The sequence below is a fragment of the Mesoplodon densirostris genome, chromosome 16 (assembly GCF_025265405.1).
Source record: "Mesoplodon densirostris isolate mMesDen1 chromosome 16, mMesDen1 primary haplotype, whole genome shotgun sequence".
Taxonomy (NCBI): Eukaryota; Metazoa; Chordata; class Mammalia; order Artiodactyla; family Ziphiidae; genus Mesoplodon; species Mesoplodon densirostris.
The window spans coordinates 51,969,779-51,996,078 of NC_082676.1; the positions used below are offsets into that span (position 1 = coordinate 51,969,779).

Sequence of the window (26,300 nt, forward strand, 5' to 3'; positions counted from 1 at the left end):
GGCCGCTCTAGCAAACTAATCAAACCTGAGGAGTTCGTTGGAACCTCCGATCTCTAGCTAGTCGGTCAGAAGCCCGGGTGACAACATGGATTTGCGACTGGCATCTGAAGTAGGGGTGGGGGCAGTCTTGTGGGACTGAGCCCTTACCTTGTGGGATCTGACGCTATCTCCAGGTAGATAGTGTCAGAGTTGAATTAAATTATAGGACACCAACCGATAGTGGAGAATGGCTTAGTGATGTGGGAAAACCCCACACATCAGAATTGGTGTCAGAACTTTATATACATTTACTGCAGTATAACTCCAGGTTAAACTAGAACACACTCTTCTAAGCCAAGAAAAGCTTATCATAGGTCAGAATGATTGTCTATTTCTGAGCTTTCTCATTTTCTCTGCGTGTAGAGAAGATTTTAAATACTTTATGAAGCAATACATAGGGCTAATATATATTAAAAGAGAATGAATCTCCGTTGGGATCAGAAAAATGCAAATTAGATAAAGGGATTAGATCAAAATGACACACTGAGCATACATGCCTAACACCTCTCTATCCAAATTCCATTGAAATGATAGAAAAGTTAAAAGCTAAAAGACCCATAAAGCAGAGGAAAACAAGTCACCAAGGACAGACCAGAAATACAGAGGAATTTATGAAAAATAGAAAGCAGAAATAAAAATATGAAAAGATTAAAGAAAGATTAAAATATGAAAAGGGGTTGGAGAAAGCCCCAGTTTAAAACAAATTTGACAGAGGACTTCCTCAGAGCTTGTGGTAGTTCTGAGGATGCCCAGAGCTTAGAGACAGCAGATACGAAGTGTCTGGAAAGGGCAGCTGGGTGATTATTTGACCATGCTAGATGTCAGAAAACCTCAAAGCAACACCTGCAGACCTCAGAAGAGGTAGTTAGAGTACAGAGTCTTTGGCCCACTCAAACCCACATTCAAGTAGAAAGGCAAAATAAAAGACATGTGGGAACGTGGAAGTACTTAGAAGGCTGACCATCCTGGTATCTACTCTAAAATGATGTCTTATCGTCTGTTATAAAATGAGGAAGTTGTAAGTAGGATACATTTAACAAACACTGGTGAGCAAAGAAGCCAGTCAAACTTAATGTGTATGTCCAAAAAACTTGCTTTATGACCCTGAATTGTACATTTAAAATGGTTAAAATGGTTTCTTTAACCACACGCACAAAATCCCAATTGTTTCTAACCATTGAAAGGAGGCACCCAGACGTGTAGGGTGTGTAGAAGTGAAGGCTTTCTCAGATTTTTTTCTTCAGGAGAATAATACATATATAGATTAACTCTAAACATTAATCTGAGAAGTCAGCCCACTTTTTCTGTGAAAGGCCAGACAGCAAATATTTTTGGCCTTGCAGGCCCTACAGTCTGTATCCCAACTCTGCAGTTGTAGCAGGAAAGCAGCCATAGATAATATGTCACCAGTGGACATGGTTGCATTCCAATAAGACTTTATTTATGAAAATGGGAGGCAGGCTGGGCCTGCAGGCCGTAGTTTGCTAACTGCTGATCTAAAACATATATGCGTACGCGTGTGTTAAAATATGCTTGTTACAAATTTAAGGGTAACAGAAATGTTTAAGATCTGTATGAAGAAACTATAAACATAGACATAAGCATAGATATGCTATTCCAGGAGCAAGGAATGGCCAGTGCAAAGGTCCTGAGGTGGGTATGCAGTTTGGCATGTTTGTGAACAATCAGAAGGTGGGTAAGGCTGGGGGCACTGAGGAAGGAGGGGGGGAGGTAGAAAATGAAGTTGGAGGGCTGGCCAGGAGCCAGATCTCAGAGGCCATGGTAAGGTAATGGCTCTGGAATTGATCAGTAAAGAAAGTCAATCTGCACGTACAGCCTTATCATTATAAACACCACCGTAACCAGGAACTGGTCAGGGCACTAGCCAGGAAGAAGCAATAAGGACACAATTTGGGTAGTTTTATACCCTGTTTATCAAAACTGTGGGGTCACCTCTAGCACATACAGTGCCTTTGTGGGAATCACAAAACGGCACCCCTTCCCAGACAATGAATTGCCAAAAAGCAACCCCTCCACTTCCATTTGGGTGGCTGAACTACAAAAATGCACCTGTTCCTCCCGCATGATTCAGTGGGTACTCGGCCTCACAGTTTGACTCATGGGAACACTGAATGATATCAGTCCCCACTGAACACCTTAGCCAAGAACATTTGTGCAGTGCACAACCTGCCCATCCGTACATCTCATAACTGAGAACTATGTTAATCCTCAGGCTGGGAGCAATTGGGAAAGATAAGCCATTACTCTGAGCAAAAGGCAGATGTACTCAATACCTGTATTTCCTCAGGGCTCTTTGGACTTCATGGCTATTAACCCACATCATAAAAACACACTTTGCTCTTGAAATTCTTTCTGGAAAACAGAACTTTGATACTTGAGTGTAACCCTTTCTAGCTTCCATCCATTTCCCTCCATAAAAATGGAAGCTGGTGTGGGGAGTGATAGCCACACTTACCGGAGCAGGAGGACGTAGACTTCATGCCTTGGCATCTCATAGCGCTCCACCAGCCTGAACATGGAGTAGAAACGAGGCACGACCAGGTTGATGCAGGACACACCGAAAGGCAGTAAGAGTACCGCCCCGGGGTTCCTGTGGGTCGCCAGGAACTACAGGGGATGGAGGGAGAGAATCAAGATGCCGACTGTACACTGGACCCCTCTCTGCCTGACTCAGAAGACCCCCCCAGCCCCCACCGTCACGATGGGAAAACCGCAGAAGTAGATCCTCTGAGGTTAGCTATTACAGTACCATTTATCCAGCACTTACCCTGGGCCGAGAATTACCCACATGACGCTTTAATTCCCGCTACAGCCCAGCAGGTGGGTGTTAATAGGCTTAACTGATGGACAACCTGAGGCTCAGAGAGGTGAAGATACTTGCCCAGGGTCACCCAGCTAGGAAGTGGCAGATTCGAACCCTGGTCTATCAGACTCAGGGACCTGAGCTCCAACAGCCACTCTGTGACTTTACTTTCCTTACCAAGAGGTTTGGAAGAATGAGAATGTGCTCCTGGCCTTTGGAGCAAACGCTTGAGTCACTGAAGCTACCACACAAGGGAATTTCTCCCTCCTCTCCTGCATGCCCTTGTTCATTTCACCAGGCTTCGCCTGTCCTCAGGTGCTGAATTAGGGGCAAGGGGAGCCTCTGCTTGCACATGCTGCACTTTTGTATGAGGGTCAGAGGGGTGCCCCTGCCTTCAGGTGTTTGGCTGGAGGGAAGCCTGGGCTGCCCCTCTGCCAGACGCCCTTGGGGTAAGGGATTCCAGTGGATTTATCTGATGTCTGACAATTTCCCATTCCCCGCCCCCGGGCCTGACCCTGCCTCTATCTACCTCTGGATGGTTTTGAAAGCACCACATGTACTTCTGGCAGTATCTTTGGAGCCAGAGTAACCGAGGGTCAGATGCTGCCCCTCTCCCCATGCTTATAAGCTGCAAGGTTCCAAACCAGATGCATAGCTTCTCTGAGCCTCTGTCCCAGTCTGCATGATAGGGAGATTATCACATAACCCACAGAGACATTGTAAGAATTAAGTGAGACCAAATAAGGGAATGTCTAGCTGCAGGGCTGCTAAACGACACAGCTTGGGGCACCATTCACGAGAAACTGTAGCTGCCAGTGAATGCGACCCCTGGAGTTGTGCAGAGGGTTGATCCTGCCTGGCACAGGCAGATGTTCAAACAATGGGAATGATTCCACTTCCACCTCCTCTCCTCCTTAGATGCCCTCCTTCACTTCAGGTGAGTGTGAAGAAAACCTTCCAGGTCACGGAGAAACTCAGAAGTCTCCTTTATACCTACAACTGCCCTGTCACAGCTTCCACCCTAAGTAGGCAGTGCCAGACCCCAGAGGACTGTGATTCCATTTTGTCTCTTTCAGGGCAATCCTTAATACGGTTAAAGACAAAGCCTTAGGTCTATATAATCTCACACCCATTTTCTTGCTGGCTCCTTCGGTTTTTCATCAATTGGGTTGAGCACCTACTATGTACCAGGTATTGGGCCAGGTGCCTGGCTATTCTTTTGAAGAGACAGATGCATAAACAAGCATTTTCAATGCTGCATGTGACCAGTGCACAGGGAAAGACTGCAGAGTCAGGCACACCTAACTCAATCTAGTAAGGGTGGTGATGCTGAGAAAAGACTTCCTGGAGGAAGTGTCACTCACGCTGAGGTCTAGAAGAAGAAAAGGAGGAGTTTGCCAGATGAAGGGAAGTCGGGGAGGGCAGTGCAGGATGAATGTTTCCCTTCCAGAGATGAGGAAAAGCATGGTGTGTTCAGGGAACTATGGACACACCATTTAGTGTTGCTGGTGGAGATATGGGTGGCTGTGGGGTGTTGAGGCTAGAGATGTGGGCAGGGGTCACATCACAAAAGATCTATCAACATGCCATGGAGGATAGATTTTATATTTAGAGTAATGGGAAGCCATTAAAGAAAGTGACACAATCAGACCAACCCGCACCACAATTCTAGGGGTTGGCAAAATGGGGTAAAATTAGCCCCATTTTCCAGAAGACTGAAATCTACAGAAAAACAGTACTTTGTCTACCCAACTAATTAGTCTCAGAGTTCATATCATTAAAAAAAAAGGGGGGGGGGGCTTCCCTGGTGGCGCAGTGGTTGAGAGTCCACCTGCCGATGCAGGGGACACAGGTTCGTGCCCCGGTCCGGGAAGATCCCACATGCCGCAGAGAGGCTGGGCCCGTGAGCCATGGCCGCTGAGCCTGCGCATCCGGAGCCTGTGCTCCGCAACGGGAGAGGCCACAACAGTGAGAGGCCCACGTACCGCAAAAAAAAAAAAAAAGAAAGAAAGAAAAAGCTAACATTCCTTCAGTCACCCACAGTACCAGGCACTAAGTAGACTCTCCACGTAACTTTTCTCTAGTCCTGAACACACACCTACAAAGCAGGTATTCCCAGTTTACAGGTAAGGAATCCGGGGCTTGGAAAGAGTAAATCACTTGCCAGATTCCATCGGTTCACAGTACTTATTGAGTGTCTACTCGGTGCCAGGGGCTATGAGAGACATCAGGGATATAATAATAAAGGAGGAAACCAGAACCTGATCCCAGGCCTGCAGCCAAAGTTCCCATCTCTCCACTAGCCCAGCTTCCCACTCTGAGGTGTGCACACACATCACCTGGGGATGTTCTTATGATGCAGATTGTGGGTCAAGGGAGGGACCAAGGATTTCTGCATTTTTTAGCCAACTTCCCGCTGGTGCGATGCTGCTGGCCACGACCCTAGTTTCAGTGGTGGGCTCTCCCCTCCCCTCCTCCTCCTGCATCCCGTCCCTTCACCTGCTTCTCTGTGCTCTGCACCCTGGAGTTCCTGCCTCTCTGGTTACCTTTAAGTTGTTCTCAGCCAGGCAATAAACGGCTAAACAGCAGGCAATGGCCACTCCAGTAGAGACAACCCAGGCTGCCAGGCGGGCAGAGAAGCGAATCAACTGCTGATTGAGTGTTAACTTGACATTCTCCTGGCGGATTTCTGACAGGTTCTCCTGTAAACACAAGGAAGTCAAGTTCACCCGCAGACCCCCTCCACTGTCAGCAAAGATTCCCCCCCAGGTCTTGCTGCCCCTAGTGACACAAACCCACCCCAGATCCACAGGAAAGAGGGGGAAAGTGCACAATGAACTTGGATTAGGAGACCTGTGGGAAAATCTCTAATGGGCAAGACCCCCATCACTTCATTAAATACATTTTCCATCTCAGAGAAACAGAGATTGGGACAATGATCTTGGGAAAATACATTGAGGCCACAGAACCTCCTTGAAGAATAAGGCTGTGTGTCTACACCAGGGAACCCTCTTGTCAAAGTCCCTTCGTTTATAAATTCTGCTTGCTCTTTTTTTTTTGATATATTTTTCTATAGACCGGGGTTTGTCAACCTTAGCGCTATTGTCATTCAGAGTTTGATAATTCTGTGACAGGGAGCCTGTCCTGTGCACTGCAGAATGTTGAGCAGCATCCCTGGCCTCTACTCACGAGGTGCCAGGAGTACACACTCCCTGGCTGCAACAACCAAAAAAGCCTCCAGACATTGCCATGTGTCCCCAGGGCAAAACCACCCCGAGTTGAAAACCACTGGATAAAAATTTAAACCTGGAACTGTGAGGTCGAGACTATTTACATTTAGGCCTTTGTTATAAATTGTTAAACTGCCCTCCGGCAAGCTTATATCAATAACAAAGCCACCACGTTGTGTGAAAACGTCCATTTCCCTACACCGTCACCAGCCCTGGGCATTTAAAATAGTTTTAGGGTTTTTTTGCCAATATCATGGAGAATAAAAAATAATTCATTAGTACTTTAAGAAAAGTTACAGACACACTGAAGGAGGAAAGATGACTGGCCCTGGGAAGGGGTGTAAAGCTAGGTTGCCTTACCCTTATCTCAGTGCTCAGATTCTTCTGTTTCAGCTTTACGGCGCTTTCATGAGTGACGGTGAAATCCCAGCAAAAGATGAGTTTAGTAATCCCTCTGGTGTAAATGTGTGGGTTAATGAAGTTGTTCCGGAAATACCTGGCCATGCTAGGGAAGGCAGAAACCAAAATATCCAGAGGTTATTAGGACAGGCATTGGGGGTGCAGGGAGTATAACAAAGAAGAGTCCCATCATTAATGGTGAAAGGCAACATGGAAGAGTTATCCCCAAGTTCTTCTGGAACAGGGCAACAGCAAACAGAATAGTCAGGAGTGCTGGCTTGGGGATCTGACTTTGTAATCCTAGATTGCCAGCTGGGGGATTTTGTCATTTTAACTGTTCTGACCCTCAGCTTCCACCTCTATATAATGGGGAGAATAATAGTTCACACCTCACAGAGTTATTATGGGAGTTGTATTAGTTTCTGCTATAACAAATTGCCCCAAACTTACTGGCTAAAAATGGCACTTATTTATTCTTCCTGGAGGCCAGAAATCAGCAAACGGGTCTAAAATCAAGGTATTGGCAGAGTTGTATTCCTCCTGGAGACTTTAAGGGAGAATATGTTTCTCTGCCTTTTTCCAGCATCTAGAGGCTGCCTACATTCCCTGGCTTGTGGCGCTTTCATCTTCAAAGCCAGAAGAGTAGCATATCCCACTTTCTCTCTGACTTTAACCCTCCTGCCTCCCACTTTCAAGGACTTTGGGATTACATTAGCCCATTTTAAGATCCTTAATTTCATCAATCAAAATCCCTTTTGCCAGATAAGGTAACATATTCATAGGTTCTGGGGATTAGGACACGGACATCTTTGAAAGGGGGAGCATTATTCAGCCCACCACAAGAGTCAATGTAGCCCTCAGGGCAGTACACACACGATAAAGGCAGCTGTTATTATCATGGAGATGTCAGTAGGATTCAGTGAAATCGGGCCCAGGAAGCACTTAGCACTAAACCTGGCATGTAAAAAATGCTGAGTAAAATGGACACTACCTTTCCAAAATTTGCCACCACTGAGTAATAACAGCTTAAGAAACAGAAACATTTCCTAGTTTGATAGACAAAAACAGAATCTTGTTTTATTTTGAATTATCGTGCTGGCAGTGAGGTTGTTATGGGATGAATTGTATCCTCTAAAAATTAATATGTTGACGTACTAACCCCTAATACCTGAGAAATTGACTGCATTTGGAGATAGGGTCTTTACAGAGGTAATTAAGTTAAAGTGAGATCATTTAGGTGAGCCCTAATCCAGTATGGCTAGTGCCCTTATAAGAAGGGCACATTAGGACTCAGATATGCACCAAGGGCAGATCACATGAGGACACAGTGAGAAGGCAGCTGTCTGCAAGCCAAGGAGAGAGGCCCAGGAGAAACCAACCCTGCTGACACCTTGAACTAGGACTTCTAGCCTCCAGAATTTGAGAAGAAAAATGTTTGTTGTTTAAGCCCCCCAGTCTGTGGTACTTTGTTTCAAAGACCTAGTAAACAATAGGTTTAGCAGATTGAACATCTGTACCTCCTCTTTGACAATTGTCAATTGACAACGGTCAGTCAAACTACTTGAGTCGGGCTTCCCTGGTAGCGCAGTGGTTGAGAGTCCGCCTGCCGATGCAGGGGGCGTGGGTTCGTGCCCCGGTCTGGGAAGATCCCACATGCCGCGTGAGCGGCTGGGCCCGTGAGCCATGGCCGCTGAGCCTGTGCATCCGCAGCCTGTGCTCCACAACGGGAGAGGCCACAGCAGTGAGAGGCCCGCGTACCGCAAAAAAAAAAAAAACCAAAAACTACTTGAGTCATTGCATCCTTATTTTCAGACTGACCAATTTCTTTAAAAGCACATGAAAACTTCTCTTCCTCTATCCAAACTTATACTTTATGTTCTAGGACAAGGAATGATCAGACAGCAATAGAAAGTTGAAATTGCAGAGAAACTGTTTCTCCGGTAACTTTTTTTTTTTTTCGGTACGCGGGCCAGCCGCTCCGTGTATGTGGGATCTTCCCGGACTGGGGCACGAACCCGTGTCCCCTGCATCGGCAGGCGAACTCTCAACCACTGTGCCACCAGGGAAGCCCTCTCCAGTAACTTTTGAGTATCTTGAATTTTGCCTAAATCTAAAAAGAGCTTAGAATCAGAAAATGCAGACATTCTATACCTGAAGAGCAAACTGAAAAAGCAGACAACCAAGCATGCTCCAACTGTGAAGATGTAGGCCAACTGCATGTTGTAGGAGGTCCCACTACTCCCATGCCGGATTGTAGTACTGGTGTAAAAGCCGTAGTACATCACTGTGTCGCTAAAATAACCCTGAAAGGGACAATAAACCACAGGTCAGGTGGATCTCTTGAGAAAACAGTGAATGACTATGGTCTGCACAGTTGACCTCTTCCGTATGCAAGAAGCCTGCACTGGTCAGTGTAGATATTTTGTTTGCCAGGAAAGAGGCACCCAAGGCCACTGAGAACCTAGACGTCTTATTAGGTTCTCAGAGGTGGAAAGGAATCTCAAACCAACATAACTTTACAATGGAGGGACCCAGCAATCACCACCCAGACCCAGTGACCAAGCCAAGCATGATTAAAAGCAGGACAGCCAGCCATTATGTGCCTCTGTCCTCTAACACGTATTATGGTCAAACAGGTTTAAAATGAAAGAAATCAAGCCTTTAGGTCTAAATTTCAATTTACAGGAAATAAGGAGTCTGTATAAATTAGAGGAACAAATTAGAGAGACCCGGAGGAAACAATTTGACAATTGCAGAAGGTAGACCATTGGAATCTGCATGACAACTGGCCTGGTCTCTGCAATAAGCCCATATCAAGAAAAAAGGAGGAAGGGACTGATGATATCATTCTAGATTAATAAAGACTTCAGAGAAAAACAACTGAACGCAAAGAGAGTGGGGTCTTTGCTTGGATCCTGGCCTGAACAAAAAGCTATGAAAGACATTTGGGGGACAACTGGGAAAATTTGAATATGGTCTGGATTTTAGATGATATTAATTTTTAATATTGCTACGTGTGATAATGTATATGCCTGCAGGAAATTGTCCTTATTGTCCAGAGATGCATGTTGAAGAAATTCAGCTGATGTCTGTGATTTACTGTAAAATACTTCAAAAAACAATAAGATAAAACAAATTTGGGAAAATGGTAGCAGTTTAAAATCTACGTAGTGGGTCTGTGGGTGTTTATTTTACTACTCTTTATTTTCCTGTATGTTTGAAATTTTTCATAATAAAATGTTGCATATATACAAATATACACAATAATGAGAAAAAAGTGAAGGATAAATTGACACAATAATTCCATTTGAATGTGTCTATCCCAAGGGAAAAAAAATTTAACAGAAAAAGAAAAAAGAAAGACGAATGGAGGGACCTTATTGTGAATGCTCTACTGTAAGAGTAGGCAAACTCTTTCTGTAAAGAGCTAGATAGTAAATATCTTGGGCTTGGCCAGCCCATACCTGCTCACCTCTGCTATTGTAGCAGGAAAGCAGCACAGACACGGAAACAAATGGTTGTGGCTGTGTTCCAAAAGAACTTAACTGAAAAGACACCGAAATTTGAATTTCATATAAATTTTATGTTTCACAAAATGTTATCCTTCTTTTCATTTTTTTCCAACCATTTAAAAACATGGAAACCAATCTTATTTTGCAGGCTATACAGATTTGGTTCTTGGGCTGTAGTTTGTCTATCCACAGAATCTCAGTGGCAGAAATCGCTTCTAGAAGGTAAACTCACAAGGCAGGGACTATGTGCTTCAGTAGGCAGCTGGGTAGATATACTGTGGCTGTTAATAAAAAGAATAATATGGATGTATATCCATGCTCAAGATTCATAGTAACGCAAAAAAAAAAAGTTGCAAAGCAAGATTTGTAGTATTTCATCTTCTTTTATTAAAAAAAAAAGTTTAACTATCTATCTACCTATGTATCTATGTATCTATGACTGTATAGAAAGAAAAATGGTGGACAGAGGTACACTCCAAACTGGAGAGTTAGACAAGAGAAGGAGGGTAAAATAGACTTTCTCTTAGTTTGCTCTTTTCTATACTAGGAATTTTTTTTTAAGGAGGACTGTATTTTGTAGAAAGAAAAAAAAGAAAGAAAAGGTAGATCTGTGAACACCAATATGAGATGTCCACCACATATTAGGTGGAAGAAAGCAAGTTGTAGGCAGTCTATAGGAATAATTCATCTTTTGTTAAAAAAAAAGAGATGCATATGTCCATGCACAATGTGTCCATTTGTGTGCAGAGAAGAGGATTCTGGACAACAAAAACTGTTAACATGTTCACCTCAGGAGACAGAAATTCTACTAGGCTGTGTATATGTTACTTTGGGGGAAAAAGAGAAATCATTTTAAACACCTCTTTCCCCATCAGTTGACTCCCAGGCAAAATGAGAGGACTGGAAGGGTGACGGGCAGACCTGTCCCTGGGTCTCCAAGGTGTGAACTCCGGGCAGGGGATGGAGCACTTACAGCCCCAGTTAAAAATTCCAGTCCAGTGAATTGGAGGTGGTTCTTCTCGGCCATGGTTAACTGAGGGATTACGATGAAGCTGAAGGTCACAATGAACAAGAAAATGTTGAATTTCAAAAGCCACCTCAGAAAGTTGAAATAGGAGAGGACGCTGGTGCCAAACTTGCCTCCGATGACCTTGAGCGTCTTCTGCCACAGGCTGATGGAACTGAACAGTTCCGACAGACTGTTCTTGGATCTCCGGTATGCCTGCGGGTAGACACAACGTGCGCGGCTGGACCGTCCCTCTACAAATATCTACTGAGCAGGCTCCATAATAGCAACAATGGCCACTGTTTCTAGAGCGGTACAATGTGCCAGGCGGCACACTAAAAGCATTTGCAAACGTTATCTCATTTAATCCGCAGGACCACCCCCTAAGGTGAGTGCTATTATTTATTACCTTCCCAGGTTTGCTATTGAAGGTGACACTCACAGTGGCTAAGTTGCCCAGATAACTCAGCAACCTCTTAGGCTTTCCCATGCCTGCCTGTTTTCCCCACACCTAGACTGACCCAGTTTCTACGTCTTTCAAGGAAACAGCCCTGAACTTTGGTTCCTCCTCCCTGTGGGTCCCTTCTCATCCTTACTCTCCCACCTCCCTGGTTTCACCCTACTCTGTGCCCATTTACTGACCGCAGTAAAGACCGATTTACCAATGAAATGGAATTCAGACACTGAGCACAGCCGATGAGCTCCAGGATACGACGGGGCTGCTTACTTTTCTCTTTGTCAACCATTTTCCTGTGGGAAAGGGCAGAAAAAAGTGAGAGACACCAATGTTGTACTGCATTCATTCCCCAAAATATTTCCTGAGTGCCTGCGATGTGCCAGGCACGGTCCCAGGTGGTGAGGTAGAGACGGATTTCCCCAGCTCATGGAGCAGACATCCTAGTTGGAAGAGAAAGAAAATAAACAATAAATCTAAAAATAGAGTGGGTAAATGATATAAGATAATAGAAGGTGAGTTGTACTATGGGAAAGAAAAAGGAAAAACAGAGTAAGGAGGTGGGAAATGCTGGGGTGAAGACCATGGTGCAATTTGAATAGTGCAAAGTGTTTGCGCCAAGTCTTGAAGGAGAAGAAGCGCTAGTCTATGGATAAGGGAGTGTCTGAATATAGGGAACAGCCAGTGCAAAGCCCCGAGGAATCCAGGACAGCTGGAATGGAATGAGCGGAGGAAGGGTGAAGGGTGTGAGTGATACCGTAGGTAGGTGGGTGAGGTCCTATAAGTCAGTGGTTCTCAACCTAGATTTTGCCCCCAAGGGACATTTGGGTAAGTCTGGAGACTTTTGGGGTTGTCACATTGGGGGTAGGGAGGGCACTGACATCTAGTGGGTGGAGACCAGGGATGCTGCTCTACACCCTACAGTGAACAAGACAGCCTCCCACAACAGGGAATGATCCAGACCCAAATGTCAGGTTGAAGATCCTGCTGTAAAGTCTTTCGGGCCATACAAGGCCCGCACTCTGTGACAGAGGAGGCCATGCAGAGTTTGAAACGGAAGAGTGTTTTCAAAAAGATCCAGCCTCACTTTTCTCTTTACTTCTCCATGAACTCATGGCATCTCCTTTGCTCTGGCCCCTTCCTGGCTCTCTTCTGTCCACCTCAAAAGTCCACCACCACATCACCATCTTCCAAGGCTCAGCTCACAGATGCTCCCTGCTTTGCCCAAGGGAACTACCTCTCTCCTTCTAATCCTCCCCCTGCAAACTCCTTCCACCTTGATTTGGCCTGATTTTCTTTCTGTCATTTATAAGTTACTTGTTGACCAATCTATCTCCCCTGCCAGACTCGGAAGCTCAGAACAATTGCATCATTGAATTATTTATTAGCAATTGCATCCACTCTACTAGTTTCTGCCAACTGCTACAAATTGCAAAAAGAAAAAGAAAAAGGCTGAGGAATGGTAAATGTAAGAAGGGCTGAAGGCTTAAACAGCCCTCGCTCTTGTTTTTGAATTCCTGGGCTTGGAAAGCTTCTGAGGTTTTGTTTGTTTGGGTTTTGTGCTCCCCCGCCCCGGCGCCTTGTGGCTTGCAGGATCTTAGCTCCCAGACCAGGGACTGAACTTGGGTCGAAGCAGTGAAAGCACCCAAGTCCTAACCACTGGACCACCAGGGAACTCCCTCCGTTCACCCTCCCACACCTTTTTTTTTTTAAACAGTAGTTTGACATTTACAGAGAAGTTACAAAAAGAGAACAGATAATTCCCATCTACTACTCACCATTTCCCCCCTTTAATATCTTACATTTCCATGGTAGGTCTGTCACAACTAAGAAACCAACACTGGTGTCTAACTTTTACCTAAACTCCAGACTATTCCGATTTTACTAGTTTTTTCACAGGTGCCCATTTTCTATTCCAGGACCCATGCAGGGAACCACATTGCATTAATTGTCATGTCTCTTTAGAACACTTTAGCCTGTGACCGTTTCTCAGACTTTCCTTCTTTTTGATGATCTTGACAGTTTTGAGGAATACTCCTCAGGTATGTTGAAGAATGTCCCTCGATTGGGGTTTGTCTGATTATTTTGTCTGGTTAGACTAGGGTTGCTGGTTTTAGGAGAGAGTACCACAGAGGGGAACTCCTTCTGGTCACATGACTTTCCCTGGGAATGTTAACCTTGACCACCTGGTAGTATTAGCCTGACTTCACCCCTGGGAAGCTACTTCCCTCTTTCCATGCTCTGCTGTCAGGAAGCAGGTCACTAAGCACAGCCCACACTCCAGGCAACCAACACAGATTGTGTGGAATTCTTCGGTAGGAAGATTGTCTCTTCTCTTGCATTTATTTATTTCTTATCTTTCCAACATGGGACAAAAGTAGAAGATTGAGGTTTCCATGAAATCTGGGCAAGAAGAAAAGCTTTTGGTCCATACCTAAGGTTCCTTTTCTCTTCCATGGTCCTTGGCTGATTCCTGATGGCTTTAATTCTGTCTCTAGGTGTCATGGGTATCAGAGATGCGATTAACTTTTGTCCTGCAGAAAAAAACATGGAGTTTAATTTTTTTCTCCTTTAACAGAATAATAGCATTTGAAAATATGGTGCTGAAGATAGAGCATGTTTTTATAAGAGCACGAAGAAAGAAGAATATATGTACTCAGTGATCCCCAAAGTCACAAATAAAAACAAGAAGACGGCACGTACACGTGTGAAATCTCGAAGCCAAAGCAAATGATAGTTTGCACGCAATTCTAATTCTGTGCTTTCCTTTTTCCCATGACAAGGAACAGTCAGCAAAGCTGATGAGACCCAGGATGTTTGGTCGGCCTGGCTCTCCTCCCTCTGTAATTTCCCGCATGGCTTTCTCTCGCCCCTGCACTCCAGGCCCAAGCATCTTCTTTTCTTGACTGTTGTCTTGTGCTCCTCCATCCCCTGGAAGATGAGGACTCCCCCCTCCTCTCCCAAGAACTCAAATTCCCACTTTGCATCAGCGTGGCAGATACTGTTGGTCATCTATCCCACAGTCAGCTCTCCTTTTTGACAGAATCCCAATCTGGTTCAGAAATCTACGGCCCTCTCTCCCATGGCCCTGGGCTTCTGCAGGGTGGGACCCATCTCCAGGCACAGGGGACAGACCCCAGTGAATCCAAGCCTATCTTGATGGTCCCAGCCCCCTTGCAGGTGACCTGTTCAGGCCCAGGCATGTGACACGTTGGCCAATGTTCTCTGAGGGGTGGTCTGCTGAGGAGTTTCTTGGAAAAGGTTTCTTCCCTCTCAAAAGAGCAAGACTCAGAAAACATGGAAAAGGCAGACCCTTCTCGCTCTGGGTTGTGTTGTGTCTGCGTGTGACGCCTGGCACTGCTGCTCCTGCTCCGGTAACAGTGGAGGGGCAGCTGGGGGCCCGCCGGGGCAGTGACCGGGAGCGGGCTGGCTCCTGGCCCTGTTAGGGAGCTGCCCGGAACTTCTCGTTTCAGTGACATAGCTGAGGTGGAGGGAGAGTTCCCAGAAGAGGGCCACCAAATCACTCGGCTGAAGATGAGGAATTTGAGTGTCTCCTGAGAGGGAAGTGGGAGTAGACAGAAAGGAAGAAAGGCGAAGGAGGGAAGAGGAAAAAACCTGGTTTCACGGCGGACTTGACAAAAGAGGCATCCCTTGTTGCCAGATCCAGAGTGGAGAAGGATAGGACCACAGCAGGACAGGACGGTGGTTCAGGTGTCAGGCTTGGGAATCAGGCAGACCTGCATTTGATCCCAGATCTGCTACATCATTTAATTTCCCTGAGCCTCAGGATCCTCATCAAGCAAATGGAAATGACGGGCATGCCTGTCTCACGGGTGTGGAGTGTGGCAAGTAAATAAAACTAAACTCGATGGATAACGAAAAGGCAGAACACTGGGCACATGAAATGAGCTTGATCAAGGTAAACTCCTTCTTTGGTACCAGACGTTCTCAAAGTGGCCCCTTCCGCGGTCCTGAGCATCCTCAGGTCATCTACCAAACCTTCACCCTACTCGAAGTCTTAAAACCAAAACCCTGTGGGCAACTTGGAAGGTGCTGTTCCCGTTCTAACTCCCCTGCCCCAGGGTCTCACTACCTTGGATGTTCTCATGTGAAGTACGAGGGGTGTCTAAGCCCATGCTTTCTGAGCTATGAAGAGTCTGAGAAAACGATTCCTTCACAGGTGTTGAAAACCATAATAACTGCTTGCCTTTTTTGTCATTCCAATTGCTGAAAATCTGAGAGTCTGTGACATCAACGTCAGAAATGGAGGAGACCAAACTAAAGCTTGAGTTCGCCAGTGTCTTTTCTGGAACAATCTGACTTGAAGATGGATGACTTTGGACCCCAGATGGGACATTCTCAACCTCAACGATGATTTCATTCACTTGGTCACCAGACAACATCTCTGGCTTCCTCCAAGCCTTACTCTCCACCAGGGTGCGCTTCTCAAGACCTCATACAGCAGTCACACTGGCATTGTTCGGAACCTCCAGGAAAAGTGACGACAACCACAGAGAGACGCCCCCCACCATTCACAGTTTTTAATGCCAGTATGAGATGGACAAAGCTAGCCCCACACAAATCATAGCACAATTCCCCACATCTACACTGGAGGGGTCTCCTCGTGAAGAGGTGTGTTTTCCTGCAGAGACTTCTGTCGCAGTAGCTAGGTAAGAGACCAGAAACAGAATTCTTTATTGAAGACAATGGGATTCTAGAAACACAAGGCAGAGATTCTTCTAAATGACTCATAATGAAAGGGCAAGATTTTCTTTTTAATTTGGTGTCTCTGGTCTAAAACTCATGTTTTATATTTATAGTTTTATGTGCCTATGTAAATCCAGATGGGTTTATAGTGAAACAATTATTATCTCCTGACTGTCTTGGGTGGCCCACCCTGCTGTCGGTCTGCTTCCCAATACCCATTTTCTCTTTTTCTCATACCAGCAGAAGCCTCCTTTCCTGTGCAGGCACTGTGCTCAGTTAAAACTCTCCCAGCTTCCTTTGTGGCAAAGGGTGTCTCCTTTGTAGCCAAGGGTGGACCTGTGACCCCATTTTAGCCAATAAGATTGTGGCTTCCAGGAATGCTCTTTAAAATGTGACACTTTGCCTGATTTCACCTTTATCACTTCACCATTTCACCTTCTTTCTGACCAGAGGCTGCCATTTTGAAAATAAGAGGTTAAATGTTCACCCTCTAAGGATGGTGGAAAAATAAGTTTTAGAAGGAGACTTAGGCCTTGAGATCATCATGGGCAGAGGTGCCATATAAACTTTGGACTGCCTCCTTGCATACTTCTTGTTACAAGAGGAAAATAAATCCCTTTATTGCTAAACCACTGTCCTGTTTCAGTGCTGGGCACCTGGACGCCATTCCTACCCAATAGACCTGATCTGGAAATCACCCTGGCCAAGCTGTTTATTTAATAGTTGGTGAAACTGAGGTGCAGACGTATGAACTGACCCCCCTCCTCATCACACTCTCATGAAACGGCAGGATGGGACTAGAACACTACCTCTTCTCCCCACACCAACGATAATTACCAGTAACAATACCTGCCATTACTGCGGGCAGCTACTTTGAATAGAGTATATTATTTAATTTCCACAATCACCCTACAAAATAACCCCCATTTTATAAGAAAACTGAGGCCCCCAAAGGTAATTTGCCTAAGGTCACAAAACCAGCAAGTAGCAGAGCTAAGGATCAAACCCAGGTCTGTCTGGTCCCAAAGCAGGGCCTTTTAATCACTTCACCCTGGTCCTCTCCTGTAACAAGATGCTGAGGTATCACTCATTCATTCATTCATTCATTCATAAATGAATGAATATTTATGAGGACCTACTATGTGCCAGGCACTTCCTAGATGCGGGCATGATACATCAAAGTGACACTCTATCAGGAGACTGTCCACCAATTAATTATAAATGATTTGAGAATCAGAACTGGTGCAAAGCAAAAGGGTGCAGAAAGCCAGGTTCATCTCTGGGTCCTCTATTTCTTTACTTCTCTCTGCCTCCTGGGGACTCCACCCAGAGGCCCTAATTTTCATGCTGGCCAGAGAGAGCATCTTAGGAGGTTTAAAGGCATTTCTTTTTCCCCAGTAGTTAAAGCCATTCCCTGCTCTCGTGGGAACCAAATGGAGAGCATGACTGTTTATATCCCCATGGATTTCTCTCCCAAGTAGCAACACCTATCCCTTGAAAGATACAGGCCTCCTTGAGAAGGCTCTTAAAGAATGAGGCTAGGGCTTCCCTGGTGGCGCAGTGGTTGAGAGTCCGCCTGCTGATGCAGGGGACACGGGTTCGTGCCCCAGTCCGGGAAGATCCCATGTGCCGTGGAGCGGCTGGACCCGTGAGCCATGGCCGCTGAGCCTGCGCGTCCGGAGCCTGTGCTCCACAAAGGGAGAGGCCACAACAGTGAGAGGCCAAAGTACGGCAAAAAAAAAAAAAAAAAAAAGAATGAGGCTACAGGATATCATCCACCCTAGGGGGTCAGAAGGTGAGGGATGGTTTTAAGTCATGGGGCCCAGAACTTGTGTTGTTACTTAGAGGACGTCTTCGGTTTATTCCTCATTTCTCACAGGTTTGCCTTTAACTTCCAGTATTCCCTGGCCTCTCTCCTCTAATGTTTTTTTATTTCTCAGCCTCTGCCTCTGCTCAGACCTTCACCACAGCACACAGTGAACCTTATAGAGCTTCCTAACTGATCTCAAAGCCTTCTCCAAAAAAAAAAAAAAAAAAGCCTTCTCTAATCTGATTACTCCTACCCCTCCACTGTCATAATTATTCTATGATTATTCAGAAAAATTTGGCTCAAGGCACTGCCACCTCACCAGCACATGTATTAGGCACGGGATGGACATGTGACCCAGCCTTCTTTCCTATGTAAAAATGATTGGTTCATGTGTAGGCATGTGTCCCAAATGGGGCTGGAGAGAGTCTCCTCAGCACTGACTCACAGGCCTAGAAAGAAAGGAAGACTTTCCATGACATTGCTGAGCTGTGTGTGTGTCTAGGCCTGCTGCTGTCATGCTCCCTGGCCTGCAGGGAAAGCCTGACTGGTTGAGATGAATGAGGTGAAGCTTAAAGAGAAGCTCCATCAAGCAAAGATGCGAAATAGATGGAGAAAAAGAATCCAGGTGGCCCTGAACCCCTGGCTTCAGACTCAGAGGCCCTGGTTCCTGTGACTCATACAACAAATATCTCTGAGCACCTACTATGTGCCAAGCACTGTCCTAGGTGCTGGAAGGTAATTCTACCTTCAATTCTTTGTTTCCTCATATCCTTCCCACCACACAAGCCTTGGGCCTGGGTGAATTGGGCTCCTGTCACTTGCAACCAGAAGAGTCCTAGTGAAGACACCCTGATATCCAAAAGAGAAAAAACTGCATGTTTAAAAGAAAACCCCATTATGATAAATTAAGGAAGTACTGCATCAGTTACCACACCAGAGGCCGAGAGGAAAGGGCAATGTCTGCATTGCCTTGAACACATTCCTTCTTTAGGGTTGATATTTTTGGTCACTGTCCATTTAAGCCTTACCTTGGGGTGACTTGTGCCAATCATGTCCAGACAAGGGTGGGTCTCCATAAGCTTGGCTGAGGCCATTGTCACCCACATAAGCAGGGTTCACTGGAATGAAGAGACAAGAGACAATTAATCCCACTACACTAGACGTTACTGAGCACACAGTGGTCAGTAAGACTTGTTAATGGGTCACAAATCAGAGTTCGAAAAATATTTGTCTGGAGGGGGAGGGATGAATAGATGGAGCTCAGAGGGTTTTAGGACAGTGAAAATACTCTGTGTGATACCATAAGGATAGCTACATGTCATTATATATTGGTCCAAACCCATAGAATGCACAACCCAAGGTGAACCCTAATGTAAACTATGGACTTTGGGTGATAATGATGTGTTAATGTAGGCTCAGTTGTAACAAATGTCCCACTCTGGTGGGAGACTGTGATAACGGGGGAGGCCATGCACATGTGGGGCAAGGGATATGTGGGAAATCTCTATTACCTTTCCCTCAATTCTACAGTGAACCTAAAACTTCTGTAAAAAAATAAGTTTTCTAAAAATTGAGTAAAAAAAAAAAAAAGCTTTTCTAGGTGATTACAAAGCTTCCTTCTAGTTCTAGCTTTTTATGATGACACATGAATAAATTTGAAATTTGGCATGATTTTCTTAGGGACAGAGCCCACTTTCAGCATCTACACGACAGTGTCACATTTCAATATATTTTGATTCAACTCATGGTAAACAATGAAGGCTAAACTCCTCAAAAGAGAAAATGGAGCACATTTTGATGGAGATGTACAAAATTATACTGCAGGAGGTTCTGGAACTTCTTGCCAAGGATCAGTTCCTGGTTTTGCTGCTTACTAGCTGTGTGCTCTCTGGCATGTTACTTAATGTCTCTGAGCTTCAGAGTCTGAAAATCAGGGATAATAATAGGATTGTTGGGGAAATTGAATCAGTTAATACATGTAAAGTGCTTAAAATAATCCTGGAACATAGCAGATTCTTAATATATATTAACTATGTGGTAAATTAATTGTTTTTCAGCAAATATTACACTTCCTCCACCTTGGAAACCTCCATTGAAGTTGAGCTTGCTCATGTGACTTGCTTTAACCAGTGGAACATGGTAGAAGTGACAGTTTGCTAGTTCCAAGTCAAGGACTCAGAGACATCACATGTTTCTGCTTCCAGCTTATGCCATGGGAAGAAAATGGCCCAGGTTAGCTCACTGGGTCAAGAAGGACACTAGACCTAAATAGAATCTGTGACCTCAAATCAGGCACAGCAAAACCCAGCCTGGTTCAGTCAAACTCCAAGCAAACCCACAGATGTGTAGGTGAGAAATAAATGATGTTTATCGTACAACATTGGGTTTTGGAGTTGTTTGTTATGAAGCATTCCTGTGGCAATAGCCCACTGATACATCCCTTACAGTTGTTGCTATTAATTCAGTTAGCATTGCTCAAGCATCAGCTGTATGCTAGGCACTAGGAAAATCACATAGAGCCTCGGAGGATACATGGATGAAATGGGTTCTCCTTACGGAGTGCATAGTCTAACAGGATGGCAAAGCACTGGACAAGTGAATGCCGGCACAACGACCTTGGTCCTACAAGGAGCCCAGAGAAGGAAGCCACACTTTACGTGACCACTTTTTAAAATAGCTTTCTAATTCCAGTGTTCTATGGAGCTTGGTGGTCAGGAATCTGCATTTGCCCTGATCCTACCCAGAAGTAATGCGGGGTCAGAAAGACTAGATTCTGATACTGGCTCTTTTGATTTAGTAGCTGGGTGACCTTGCGCACGTTTCTCTCTGAGCCTCAGTTTTCCCTTCTGTAACATGGAGAGCTGTAGTGTCTGTCTGAAAGGTGGCCGCAGATGAAAGAAGACTGTAAAAGTAAAGTGCTTGGCAGGGTCTCCAGGGCATGGGAAACACTCAAAACCTGCTGGGCGTTATTAGCTCTGCTTGCATTGGGGTGGGGCAGTGTTTCTCAATCTTTTTTTTTTCATTACTGGCCCCCTAAGTAGCTGTTTTAGACATTTCTTCCTTATTGCCCTCCCCCATGACATTTTAATACCACAGATATACGTATAACTATATACATATACTGTATGTATATCTGCTTTATACATAAAAAGAGGAAGTTTTTTTTCTGGGCTTTCAATAGATTTTCGCCCCTTGGGATTGATATGCCCCACTGAGAATGCCTGGGATAAAGGTTCAGAATAGCCCAAGTTAATGTTCTCTATGCAAATGTGTAAGAGTCTGCGTTTTTCCTTAGTGTGTGGTGATGCATCCCACCCCCTCCTCCCTGCCTTCTTCAATCCCTTCCCCACCCACCCCCTCAGGGCTGAGCAGTCTTCTATCTGCACCAACCAACACTTGGGTCCCTCACTCTGTTCATGACTGAACACTCCTTTTTCCAGCTCTCATGGGCTCTGAATTCCTATAACATTGACTTGTGCCATGAGCTGGTTTCTTCTATCAGACAACAAGTCCCTTTTTTTCTTCCGGAAGATGAGAACTGGTAGAATCTCCTTTACCTCCTAGAGCTAAACCTTCACACACAGCAGATTCTGAGAACGACGTGATTTTTCACGTATTGTCAGTCTGTTTACTAATTTTCTTTAGTCTTGATGTGCTGGTGTCACCTACTCACTTAGGCTTTTCGAACCGTGAGGACAGAGCTACTTCTAACTCCCTGTGCCCCCAGTAGGTTCCAAAGATACAAGTGCTGACCATCTGAACACCTTCAGGATGTGCTGAACTAAAGCTGGACACTGACAGCCACACAAACTGAATCTAGTCCACCAGTGGTTTTGTTTGCCCAGCTCAGGGATTTTATTTATTTAGTCAAAAAATTATTTTGGAGCATGTAAAAACCCAGATTTCTGGCTTCTTTAGAAAAATCTGAGGATCTGGCCACACTAAGCCCATCTTCCCACATCATGGTGAGGGACTGAGCCTGACCATCAGTCACCTCACACAGGCACAACCCCTGCCCAACCTGCTTTGATAATTGATGACACTGCTTGTCTTCTCTAAACCCTGAATGTTCAACCCTTGTAAGGTGGGTGTTTGAAGGAGGAGGAATAAACCAATTCTTCTCTTGCTGATCTTTAATGATTGGTCCGAAGCCCACTGAATTTTACTTTCTTCCCAGGATATGATTCTCTTCTTAACAAATGCTTACCATAGCCATTGCCAGGAGCACCTGGCACAGAGGGGCTGTACGGATTTGCCATCTCCCTGGATTTCATTTCAATGCTTTCAGGATAATCTCCATCCTTTCTCCCAGTGCCCAAGGGGCTTTCACCCTCACGGTGAAATGAGGGCTGGATTGAAGATGCTCTGCTGAGCATTCTGAAATCCCAAAATGATGGATCAATAGTCATCCAATAGCATAGTAAGGATAGTCATCCATCCATCCATCCATCCATCAATTCATTCATCCTACAAATGCTGACTGAATGCCAACCATGTATTAGGCATGGGCAATGGGGTGAGAACACAAAGTTAAAGACACGGGTTGTCTACCCTCAAGGAACTCTCAATACAGTCTGGCCGAGCTTATTAACCACAGCCATAAGCAATTATAATACAAGTAGCAACTGATGAATTTAAGAAGACAGGCCCAAGGAGTTCAGAGGAAAGAGAAGAGAATTTGGGCTGGGAGTCTGAAGGGAAATCTACATGGAAAAGAGACATCTGAGCTGGGATTGGAAGGATAAATTAAAACATAGTTAAGAGGAGGGCATTCCAAGGATGAAGAACAGCACAAATAAACATGTGAGACCAGAAAGTGTTGAATATATAAAAGGAATGCTATGAAAATCAATTAACCTGGAGCAATGATTCTCAATTTTATGTATATACCTATTCCCAGGCCTCACCCCAGACAACTAAATAGAACCTCTGAATGTTGGGCCCAGGCATTTGTATGATTTTTAAGTCTCCCCAGGTAATCAGATAATTCTAAGCATCAGCCAAGGTCAAGAACCACTGACCTAGAGTATACGGTTCAGGTAGGGAGAGGATAGCAGAGGTGGGAGGAGGTCAGTCAGGCTGGGCTTTGCCTGGCATCTTACATTAGCTCAGCGCATCCTCATTCTTAAATGTTCTCACAAGTGAAGTGGTGTAGTCTTTCTCCCAAAGGTTATGAAGAACAATGGAAGATGAGAAACAAGGGAGTGACAAAGTCAAAGGTGTGTATGTATATATATATATATATTTTTTTTTTTTTCTTTTTGCGGTACACAGGCCTCTCACTGTTGTGGCCTCTCCCGTTGCGGAGCACAGTCTCCGGACGCGCAGGCTCATTGGCCATGGCTCACCGGCCCAGCCGCTCCGCGGCATGTGGGATCTTCCCGGACCGAGGCACGAACCCGCGTCCCCTGCATCGGCAGGCAGACTCCCAAAGGTATATTTTTAACGATGAGCCAGGCAGTGGGGGATATGACCAAGGAGGACATTTTGACATGGTCCTATTAATCCACCTATTTAGGTTGTATTTAGCATTATTCCTGTAGGCATTTGACCTCACTGTGCAACCAGATCCCATATCCTTGTTCCTAGAGGTAAATAAAAGCCATTAGTCTTTGTTGAATTCATAAATACTACTAGTAGAAATAGTACATAAAAATAAAACTTGTATTCGTTGAAAATTCACATGGTAAGTTTGTTATAGGTTAAGAATAACCTGAAAAATAAATAAAGAATCACATCTTGTTGGCAACATGAACATTAAGAAATTTAACTCAGGAAAAACGAAGTTTGGCAAAACTGTCACCCAAGACTAACCCTCAGTGACCCAAACCATACCTAGTAAAATTTGTCAATGACCAAAATTGATGGAAGATTAAAATCTTTTTGACAAAATTTAGATCTATCAAATCTGAACCAGGAAAAATTGGACTTAAAAAAAAAAAAAAAAAACCTCCTTAGAGGAATACCAACCACGGCGAAAACTAATTAATAAAACTTGATGAAAACAACAATGCAGAAGATCAATGAGCCAAATCTACTCTAAACATGAAAAGTGATCAATTCTGACAATAATTTCAGTAAAATAAAGATGAAAGTGGAAAAAAATCAGGAGTGGCTCAATCATCTTGTATAAAAAAATTGAGGAGTTGAATGGATTTCATGGAGTTAGATCTTCAAAAGACTTTCTTGATTAAAATGCCTTCCTGTTGATATAATTCTGGTTAAAATGTTTGGGTTCATAACTATCATCTTAATCCTAACCTCATTGGCGAAGTAGCAGTGTCAGAACAGTGGGGATCTAAATGTCTTGCAGGGATTAGACAAGAAGAAATAGGAGACTGGGAAGGATGTTATTTGAGCAAGAAGTGATGAAAGATGATGTTCAGGTAAGGGCTTGAAGCCTCAGGCTGAGAGTCCAAGGACCAGGTGCGGTATACAGGTAGGCATGAAAGTTTCACCATAAATTCATGTCATGGAAATAATCATACGTGTCCTTATCCCAAACATCGCCAACCACGTTCAATTGACTTAATGATCTAGCCTCCATCCCCAGTGGAGGGAGATTCCGGCACTTACTCCCTGGTCATTTCCGGGTTCTCTGAAGAGCCATAATCATGACCATTCTCAGCACCTGGGTAATCAGGCTCCCCCCAGATCTTTGTAGAATTCCGATAGTCCTCAGCGCCAGGATAGTCTGGTTCCCCCAAAAAGTTTGGAGAGTTAGATTGATTCTCAGCATCTGGATAATCAGGCTCTCCCAGAGTGTCTATGTATGGACTGATTCTGGAACCAGCATATTCTGGATTCCTTCTGGAGTCTGGATGGTTGGAATTGGCTCCGGGGCCAGAATAGTTAGAGTTTCCCTGAGCTCCAGGGTAGTCTGGTTCTCCCAAGGAGTCAAGATAATCTGGATTTGTTCTGGAGCCTGCATAGTTTCCACTGCCTTTGGAACCTGCAAAATCAGGATTTCGTTGAGATTCAAAGTAGTCTGGCTCTCTGGATGAGCCTGGGTGATATGGATTGCTCCAAGATCCAGTATAATCTGGCTCTGCCAAAGATTTGGAATTGTCTGGACTTCTGGACCCTGCAGAGTATGGATTGCTCCTGGTGACAGGGTAGTATGGATTACTCCAAGATCCAGGATAATCTGGTTCTGCTAGAGACTCAGGATAGTATGGACTTGTTCTGGAGTCTGCAGAGTATGGGTTGCTCCTGGTGCTGGGGTCATCCAAGTTGTTCAGAGGACCTGGCGAATCTGGATAATACTGAGTTTTCAAATACCCCCGAGCGTGGTTCTGAGACCCATAATAGTCAGGATAATCTGGATCCTCCTCATAAGCATTATTCCTGTAGGCAGACATGTTTACCCTGGAGTATTAAAATGTTCCTGCCTCTGCAGTCATTCAGGGATCTCTTTCTTTATCTGAAAAACAAAAAGGAAGGAAAGGTCAGAATTTTTTTCCCCTTCGTCCCTGCAAAGATTGATGGTTATTTTCCAGTATCTGTTCTTTTTTCTCTCATAGTTGGGTACACAGCTGCCCAAAATAAAGACTATGTTTCCCAGCCTCCTGTGCATCTAGGTACAGCCATGAGAGTGGTCAACAAGATGTGAGCAGAAGTGATATACACAACTTCCAGGTTGTGCTGTTAAAGGGAAGGAGTACTCCTCCCTTTCTCAGTCTTCTCACTTCCCGTGAACTGGACTGTGGAAATGATGGGGCGCTCCTTGGCCATGCACACACAGGCAGCACCCACCCTAGGGAGAGCAGCAAAACAGCCTGGCTTGTTGATGATTTCACAGATCAGTGCCCAATATCAGCTTGGGCTTTTATGTAAAGAAAGAAATAAACCATTATCTTGTGTAAACCACAGTTTTTTGGATCTGATACTTTTGGCCAAACTTATATCCTGACCAATACCTTCTGCTGGGGAGGGGAGCAACGAACCAAAAGATTGGAAGAAACAAGGACTTATTGAGCACTTTGATTGCACTTGTTCTTGGGTTCAAAGCATAAATTACTATGAGCGCACAAAGGAAGAATGGTTAATGGTAACTAGAGGGCTTGGGTAAGGAGACAAGCACCACCATCCCCTCCAGTTTGAAAATATGGTTTTATGAGTTCTATGAGCTGTAATCTATAGACACAGCATACTTTCAAATCAGAAGTGATGGAGTTTTAATTTCTAAGTGAACTATCTGTTGTTTTTACTTGCCTTTTACCCATTTCGCCTTCTTTTGGCATCAATGCCCTGATTTTCCTCTGGGCATCTGCTCATGGTCTGGGAGATTCAGGAAAGGCTGATTGCATTCCTGACTCC

The 26,300-nt window shown here is 44.7% G+C and overlaps 1 protein-coding gene across 4 annotated transcripts in view; it reads right to left on the minus strand.

Annotated features, from left to right (window-relative positions):
- The window catches only part of TMC5 (transmembrane channel like 5), a 41,766-nt gene extending 16,424 nt beyond the window's left edge, over nucleotides 1–25,342 (minus strand). For 2 of the 4 annotated variants that reach the window (XM_060078523.1, XM_060078521.1), the window contains exons 1-10: nucleotides 24,558–25,342; nucleotides 22,189–22,358; nucleotides 19,010–19,099; nucleotides 13,899–13,998; nucleotides 11,673–11,760; nucleotides 10,978–11,226; nucleotides 8,644–8,795; nucleotides 6,454–6,598; nucleotides 5,410–5,565; nucleotides 2,516–2,667 (exon numbers count right to left, since the gene is read on the minus strand). In XM_060078523.1, the coding sequence (XP_059934506.1) occupies nucleotides 2,516–2,667; nucleotides 5,410–5,565; nucleotides 6,454–6,598; nucleotides 8,644–8,795; nucleotides 10,978–11,226; nucleotides 11,673–11,760; nucleotides 13,899–13,998; nucleotides 19,010–19,099; nucleotides 22,189–22,358; nucleotides 24,558–25,342 (2,087 nt within the window). Of the gene's footprint in view, nucleotides 1–2,515; nucleotides 2,668–5,409; nucleotides 5,566–6,453; nucleotides 6,599–8,643; nucleotides 8,796–10,977; nucleotides 11,227–11,672; nucleotides 11,761–13,898; nucleotides 13,999–15,557; nucleotides 15,868–19,009; nucleotides 19,100–22,188; nucleotides 22,359–24,557 lie in introns of those variants that run through there. The other 2 variants (XM_060078522.1, XM_060078524.1) reach the window with 2 other exon arrangements.
- Between the last annotated feature and the right edge of the window lie 958 nt (nucleotides 25,343–26,300).